The sequence below is a fragment of the Metopolophium dirhodum genome, chromosome 2, assembly GCF_019925205.1.
Source record: "Metopolophium dirhodum isolate CAU chromosome 2, ASM1992520v1, whole genome shotgun sequence".
In the NCBI taxonomy this organism is placed as follows: domain Eukaryota; kingdom Metazoa; phylum Arthropoda; class Insecta; order Hemiptera; family Aphididae; genus Metopolophium; species Metopolophium dirhodum.
In genome coordinates, this window is record NC_083561.1 from 39,386,638 (window position 1) to 39,395,126 (window position 8,489).

Below are 8,489 nucleotides of genomic sequence, written 5' to 3' on the forward strand. Positions count from 1 at the left end.
TTATTTATATACGGGAGGCAACTAGTGTGCAAGTTCTCGGTCAACTACCTGGTCATCGGAGGCAACTAGTGTATACTAACCTTTTAATTTACGATAAGGATGGGAGGCAATTTGTATATTTTGGGAAGCAACTAGTATGCACCGGAATTTACAATGATGTGTTTTTTCTTAAATTAAATTTTTTTTTTGTGTGGTCTAAAACAAATAACCGTAGATACATGACATTTTTACTGAATGTTTATATTAGCATTTTCTATCATCTAATATAATTATTTAGTACGATTTCATGCCTTTTGCAAATAATGAATACCGCTAGCTAGATTTGTAATGTTATATTTTATATTAGTAATTGTTGCTGACAGGCACGGATCCAGATTGAAGATCTGGGGGAGGGGCTGAAAATTACAATATTATATACTTTATTCTAAATTTAAATTTTTTCCCAATATTAGTATAATATAAATGTAATAAATCAACTAATGATTATATATTAAAAAAATCCTAACGTCTTTTCATATAGCCGCTTATGTTTATTTAAATTTCCCTATTAAAATTCGAGGGATAATATGTTTGCGGGGGGGGGGGGGGGGGGACTGAGCCAGCCAGCCAATCGGTATGAAAAAAGCGCTCTAGTATGTTTGCACTGCACCTTATCGTTTAAATAGTATTTTTTGGGTGGCCATAACACTCCCCCCACTATCACTACTTGCAAAATAGAGTTTATTGCAGTTAGAAAATTTGTAATTTGAACATTCCTATTATCAGTCATAATTATCATTAAATTGTTATTTAAATTTAGTTTAATTATCAATTTGGTATCAAAACTATTATACGATTCTATATAAAAAAAACACAATATATGTACAATAATATTTAGAACCACATATAAAATTATTAAAACCGTTAATTTGAAATATACCTATCTGAGAGTTTGACCTTAGTAATTACCTATGTAGGTTGTGGATTTCGATTTTCAATGTTATATTATAAACTATAGCAAAAACTTGTTCAAACTGCTTCAACCACTCTGTATAATATGAAACTACAAGTCTTATGTTAGCTACGCGGCTACGGCGCAACAGATGTATTGATTTTCTCCGAAATATAGGACCGAATTGTGTATTCGTGTATTCGTGTACAACATTATTGCGATCAACATTGGAGCCAACGCCAGATTCTTGGTTATTTATTTCCACTCCATTATTATATTATTATACATGAAACTGTGTACTTTAACCAATCCAAGAACCTGTATACAGCATTATATTTTGTTATAGTTAACTACACAACTATTGATTAAACTTGAAATATTCCACTGTTACAGTGTTACTTGAATAATTGATTTATCATTTTCTATACTCAACGAACTTTTCAAAATATTTAGACTAATTTTAAACTATTTACAAGCATTTGAAATTATTGATTTTTGTTTATTTATTTTAAAAGTGTTGTTACAATGTTTAGGCTCAATCAAAAAACTTACCAAGCATATAACACAACCGCCCTCGTGGCCCACTCGGTCTCTCACATCCTATATGTAGGGCGTATCTGAATTTTTTTCCACAGTTCTGACCCCTGGAGAATTATTTTTAGGTTACATTCTTCTCAGAGGGAGAACGCTACGCGCAGTGTTTAAATTCACCTTCCAAGTCCCCCTGGCCTCGTTTAGACCTCAAATCCCGTACTTTTAGTAAAGCTGCTTAATTTCCATTTCATCCAGTCGGAACTGATGTTTTACTACCTATCGATTTGATATGAGCTCTTATTTTCGTTTTTACAATCAATAACTGGTACAGCTATGGTAACAAGCGGCACGTTAAATAATTGTATAATACTACGTAAATAACTATATAAGCCACAAAGTACTGAAAGTACCTTATTCCGAGGGTTATAATATAATGATTAAGATGTACTCATTTAGAGTATTTAATCGTAATTTTACATAGATTGTTCATCTTATAAAATAAAAGATAAAACTTAATTATAATCAATAGTTATGTGTTGGTTGATTCTATGAACAATACAATAAGATACCATATTAGGTACACTTTAAGTTTTAACCGTATTCCCAGTTAACCATGTTGTTATGTTAACCACAATATAATATATACCAAATAGTTGAAAATATTTAACTACTCTACTATGTGGTAAGGAACTATAGATAAACATATTATAAATATCTTAAAGGCATACAAAAAAATACTCAAAAAAAAAAAAAAAAATTATTTACAGAGTTACGGTGAAATCCAAATATACCTGTGACGTCATTGCGTCGGACGTCTCCGCGCGGCACTGGCAGGCGGTCGCAGCAAACCGTATGAAGAATACGTATAATAATATTCTCGTCGCCTGCCGATCGCTGATCGCTGATTAAATATATATTTTTGATTTCCATAAATAGATCCTTTAATTATTTATAAATTATAAATTTAACACTATTTCTAAATACTTATAAAGTTATAAATAATACACGTCATTGTGTCGGCTGTTTTCGAGCGGCATAGGCAAACGTATAAAAATTATTATTATTATCGTCAAATGTCGAGTGTCGACACGTCGACTGTCATTATTTTGTCCCAGTTTTATGGTGTGTTTCATTTTTATATGATATAATTTAATTTCGTATATAATACCAAGTGAAATATATTAATAAATTTACATTATAAAACTCACTAGGTACTTAAAGGAACAATAGTAATAATGTCTTTAATACCATTCAATTTTGATCCTGACATCGAAGGTATAGACCGTTACTTACAAGAAGATGATGACAATTCTGTGGCTGTTAATTATGAAGGTAGATTAAATAATTCCAATTGGTGTTCTTGTGGATACTGTAAAGGCATGCTTAGTGATATCGAGTGTTTATGCTGCAATGAGTTACCGAATTTAGAAGGAATACAAGAACAAGAAGGGAAATGTATTACTTTACATCAATCGTTTTCGAAACTAATATTGGATAAAGAAATACTAAATATTACTAGACACAATTTAATACTAAAAACAAAAAACAGAATTAATAAAAAAAAAATTGGGTCAACATCATCCAGAAAATAAAATGTGGAGATTTATTTGTTATAAACAGTATACGTCTTGGGTCAATTCTTGGATTTCTATTGGAAAAGGAAACCGAGTGGTTTTGCCTGCATGTGTTGTACAGAAAATAAGAGAAGAATATCCAGAACCAAATGGAATATACGTAGGATTCAAAAATTCAAAAAAATTACCGGCTTAATCAAGTTGTATTACTAACAATATTGTGAATCAAAGTATAAAAATTATATATAATAAAAATATAATTATTTTAAACAAGTGTAATATTTTTTTTTTTCTTATGACATTGTTATTTATGAATTTTTATATAATAATTGTAATACTTTGTTAATATAACACAATTTAAATACATAAAATGGTTATTTAATAATTAATATATATTACATTAAAAAAGATATTCAACTAATATTAAGAAAACGTGAATGATGGGAATTTCGCATTATTTCCAATGCAGGTCGATCAATAGGTGCGATGTTTTTAGGCAGAGTTACATTGAGTGGTGTTTTCAATGGTGACATTTCGACTCCGTTTAAATGATCCAGTATTGAATTAATTATTTCATCTCTCCATTTATTTGTACCTTTTTTATAAATATTTTTAGTAACCCATTTTCCAGTAGGTTTGGAAAATAAATAATTTAAACCAATTTTTTTTTTATTTAAATTAGAATTATGGTCAATTATAGCAATATTGATTTTATGTACATCGCTTTAAAAGAAAAATGAACACGTTTTGGAACATATTTTAACCTTAAATTATGGTAAGACTCTAATCTTCCTGTATGCACATAATTTTTTGTTTGCTTTAAATCTGTCAAAAACTTTTTGTTGCAAATTATTTCTTTCAATAGTTCATAAGGTTTAGAATCAGGAAGTAACCATAGTTTTTGTTTTTTGTACTCATCACTTAATGGTGGATGTTCACAAGTTTTTTTTACTCCATCCTCTTCCCATTCATGAACGTTTTTAATATGTTTCAATATAGATGTAAATTTTGAGACTAATACTTCAGAATCGCCATTGCATGTTTGTGCCGACCACCATAAATGATTACTTATGGATTGCTTCCATGCCAAAACTTCTTTGTATTTTTTATTAATAGTTTTAAATTTTTTCATTAGGCTTTTAGATAAATGCCACAAATCAAATTCATGAGTGATTTCTGGGTAAGATGTTTTCAACAAATGCCTTATTCCTACATGGCGGTCGGTTAATAATAAATCAATTTTGCATTTATCGGTACCTATTAGTTTATCAATTAATTGTTTACAAGCATTTTTTTCTAAATCTCCCGGCATTATTTTTTTTTTAATTAATTGAAAATCTACTGTACAACCAGAATTAATGTCCATAAAAGTGTAAGTACAATATTTGGCACAAAAACCAGGTGAATCGTACTGACCATCTCCAGCAATCCATAACCGTCCACTTTCCTTGACATAATTCATCTGTTCTGTTCTCTTTTTCTCCCATATTTTTTCAATAAGAGGGTAAGAATATTTATTCATAATTTTATCGTATGTTGTTCTACTAAACATTACAAGTTTTAAACTTGAACAAAACACTTTAAATGTAGCAAATAAAGTACCAGATAAAAGTATAGATGTAGCAATATGTACGTGACCCTTAGAAAATTGTTTATTAACAGGCTGTGAAAACCATTTTGATGAATGACCTTCGCTACATTCTGATCTTACACATATTGTTGCACCAATTGTGTACCATTTTTTATTTATTATTTTACTTTTACAAATATTACAAATTGTAAACAGTGTTAGTAATGAATTAATAAATACTAAACAATATTTTATATCGGTATTTTCAACATTATCAAATTCTTCTGTGTAGTCTTCCTCTTCATTTTCACACTCAAAATCGGGATCATCATAAAAATTAAAAATCATTATCTGTAAATGACACGTTTTCTTCTACATCACTTATATTATCCTCCGTACAACTTAACTCTTCCTCATTTTTATTATGTTCATACGAATCAATATTTGATTTTTTAGCGATTAAACTCTCAACCATATCTTTTTTTTCATGATTTTTTATCCTTTCAGAACGGGATTTTTTAGTTGTTGTACTACCATTGCTATTTTTATCATTATTTATTCCAAATATTGTTGGTACCGTACCTGATTTTAAGCGGGGTGCTCTTGACTTGTATTTGTCTCCTAATAATTTTTGTTTTAAAATGTCTGAGTCAATGTCAGTTGACTTTTAAAATGATGGGAACATATCACAGAATTATTAGTTGGTCTAAAATGTTTGCGCTTGCAAAAATTGGTCCATTTATTAAAACGCACAGGTGAATTATCGCGATTAGGAAATCGATGCGTTCCTTTATTGTTACTACATCCAAATACACTACAATACGGCATTATTTGCTTCGAATATTAGTATTTGAGTATATTATAATATTATTGAACACATACGGATCAAAAATGATATTACGCGACTCAATAGTGCACTACGTACCGACTAGGCGAAAAGTGAATACAGACTAATTTGTTATTGAAACACAATATTGTAATTATGCATTTTTCGGTCAACAGTAAGTCTTGGGTATTATTTATGAGTATTTATAAATAATTAATGGACATATTTATGGAAATCAAAAATAAATATTTAATCAGCGATTAGCGATCGGCAGGCGACGAGAATATTATTATACGTATTCTTCATACGGTTTGCTACGGCCGCCTGCCAGTGCCGCGCGGAGACGTCCGACGCAATGACGTCACAGGTATATTTGGATTTCACCGTAACTCTGTAAATAATTTTTTTTTTTCACATTCTGTTTTCATGATATTTTTTTTTATACCACTAAGTATAAAAACCAAGCATAAACAATTTTTTTTTTTTTTTGGTTGTGTATGCCTTTAATCTATTATAATATCTAAAATATTATTTTATGTTCTAAATGTATCTGGGCTCCTGCAGGCCGTTACATATTAAAATAAAATGTAAGTGGGTACTACCAAAATTGATGATTAATTTAGATTAATGTATTTTTAGTTTATAAAAAATATTGTAATTTAATGATATAATAGATACCTAATATTATATTTTATACCATCAGTGCTCAAAAGAATTTTCAAAGTATTTAGATTAATTTTATGCTAATGCTTGTGCTATGCTCTTCGCCGGTGAAAAAAAAATATAAAATATTGTGCTTTATGTATACGAGTAAGTTAGTATAATATTATCTTGATTTTCGTGTACCCTTTTTCGAGGTATTCCAGTATTAGTGATCATATTTCAATTTTGGTTTAACATTCGAGTCTCTGACAACCCACCTCTCCTCCTCTAATACTATATTCAATCATAACCAATAGCAACCTTACAATAATCAAAAATATATTATTTTTTTTTTTTTGCTGAACATATGGCGCCAGTATTTTATTTTTTCCATCCCCATTTTATAATTAACCGGTGGCTTTTCATAAAATGTTATTTCATACAAACCTTGCTTTAACAATTACGAACAGAACAAAAACAAAAATTATTCGGTCTATATATTATATAGATAAACGGGAAGACTCCGCTGAGCGAACTGTTGATTTCGGCGGCCTTGTTAATATTTGAGTACCAGTGAGCCGGCAGCGACCGATAACACGACGGGCGCTTACGACTGCATTTATGATTTATATTATGTTTTATAAGAATGCGGTGATGACACATATTTTAATAACATACAATACATAAATATACCAATAATGATCGTGTGCGCGTGTGTGGCGGTCGGTGGCAGCGGTACATAATATTATACAAGCGATTATAATTAGGCACATTTTGCATAACTAGCGTCTAGCCTACATTTTCAGTTTACTCGTTTTATTTCTCAGAGAACATAGTTATTTTTTTATAGTACATTATATTTATCCGTTTGGTTGTTTCGCCAACAAACTTTTACCATCGTAGATTCGTAGGAGTATGTTACAAAAATATTGAATAATTATTATTATAAAAATATAGGTCCGATTAGGTATCAATGACATATACGAATTATCAAAAACCTCAGAGCGATACTATACTGAATTTATATACCCGCATACGTTGTTAAATGATAAGTTTAATTGAAATAACGAAAATAAATCAGTAGATAAACGTCAAAGTATTTTTCGTTTAGATGAGACAATAATATTACATTTTGCCATTACTCTATTACGCACTTCGTGCTGCCAAATAAAGCCTGCAGCGAGTGGGTGGTGGCTGAGTCCTTTACGCCCACATCTAGTGTCATGACAACCACACAAACGTTTTCATTCTAAATATTAAATCTTTCACCCTTTCCGAAACCTTTGAACGATTAGCCCCGGGACACGTATAGATAATTCTGCGTCTGACACTTGTAATTATAGAGGAGTGCTGAGTGACGACCAATCAAACAATAATAACAATAAAGCTGTAAACAATATTATTATACAGTAAACATATTACGGTTTAATAATAATTAAATTACCTGATCTCCCAAATTTCGTTATGCATCATTCACCATCGCTAAAACGTTATTCGTAAGCTATTTGTTACAATTTTATACAATACATAATACATTAATACATATAGTGTATCTGGAAAACCTGACAAATAAAATAAACTAATTATAATCAATTTTTTTTTTTACTTATTCACCTTTTGAGACAGTAAAAACAGCATCTTTTCTGGTAGGGAAGTAAATTTTGTTGGTTTTTAGGGTGGTCAAAAGTAAAATATTCCCAATAGTTTTCAAAAGCGTCAGGAAAAACAAACAAAAAATTAAGGAAAAACTAAAATTTGTACTCAAAACCAGTTTTTGACAAAAATTGATTTTGGTTTTAGCGTGACTCTAAAATAAATAACTTAATATAGATGAAATTTTCACTGAATATCTAGGTATATTAGAATTTCTATTCACAATGGCATTTTCGAAATAGTTAGACTCTTTTTGAGCTATTTATTGGCATAAGAAAATTTCAAGTTTTATTATTTTTTTTCAATTATTGTCGATACAAAATTTTTCGGTTGATCAAAAAACTTTCAAATGTAATACAACGTTCCTCGTAAGATGATGTTAGTGTAAAGTAAACTAGGTTAGATTAGTTTAGGTTAGCCTAATTTTTTACGATGCTCACAGAACATAGTGACAGTTGAAATTTTTTCGTCCTATTGAGGATATTTTCAACGCTTTCTCCTTTCAGAAACCCAATTCTAGTTTCAATGCCTTCTGAGTGCGGTGGAGTGATGTAAGTGACGAATTATATAAATATAGGTAGTAGTTATGTACACACATTAATACAATTTATAATGATAAATAAACTCAATTTTCAATATAATAATTGGCATAATTAGAACTTAGAAAATAATTTAATGCAGTATAATGATGAGCTTAAAACTTTTACAAAGTTCCTAAATATTAAAAGATGACTGAATAATTGGTAATACAATAAAGTC

General features: G+C 29.8%; 2 protein-coding genes across 2 annotated transcripts; one reads left to right on the forward strand and one right to left on the reverse strand.

Annotated features, from left to right (window-relative positions):
• Positions 1-2,700: 2,700 nt before the first annotated feature.
• Positions 2,701-3,235, forward strand: LOC132938925 (uncharacterized). Its single transcript, XM_061005910.1, has 2 exons — positions 2,701-2,851; positions 3,015-3,235. The coding sequence occupies exons 1-2, from the start codon at positions 2,701-2,703 to the stop codon at positions 3,233-3,235; spliced, it is 372 nt and encodes a 123-aa protein (XP_060861893.1).
• Positions 3,236-3,733: 498 nt separating this feature from the next.
• LOC132938926 (uncharacterized) lies at positions 3,734-4,561 on the reverse strand. Its single transcript, XM_061005911.1, has 2 exons — positions 4,387-4,561; positions 3,734-4,296 (listed from the first exon to the last, which is right to left on the reverse strand). The coding sequence occupies exons 1-2, from the start codon at positions 4,559-4,561 to the stop codon at positions 3,734-3,736; spliced, it is 738 nt and encodes a 245-aa protein (XP_060861894.1).
• Positions 4,562-8,489: the final 3,928 nt, after the last annotated feature.

Excerpts from the sequence above, each read along its gene's own strand:
- LOC132938926 (XM_061005911.1), bottom strand. The coding sequence starts at position 4,561 with ATGAATAAATATTCTTACCCTCTTATTGAAAAAATATGGGAGAAAAAG. Across the intron at positions 4,297-4,386 it reads TATGGACATTAATTCTGGTT|GTACCGATAAATGCAAAATT; the intron begins GTACAGTAGATT and ends ATAAACTAATAG.
- LOC132938925 (XM_061005910.1), top strand. The coding sequence starts at position 2,701 with ATGTCTTTAATACCATTCAATTTTGATCCTGACATCGAAGGTATAGAC. Across the intron at positions 2,852-3,014 it reads ATACTGTAAAGGCATGCTTA|AATTAATAAAAAAAAAATTG; the intron begins GTGATATCGAGT and ends AACAAAAAACAG.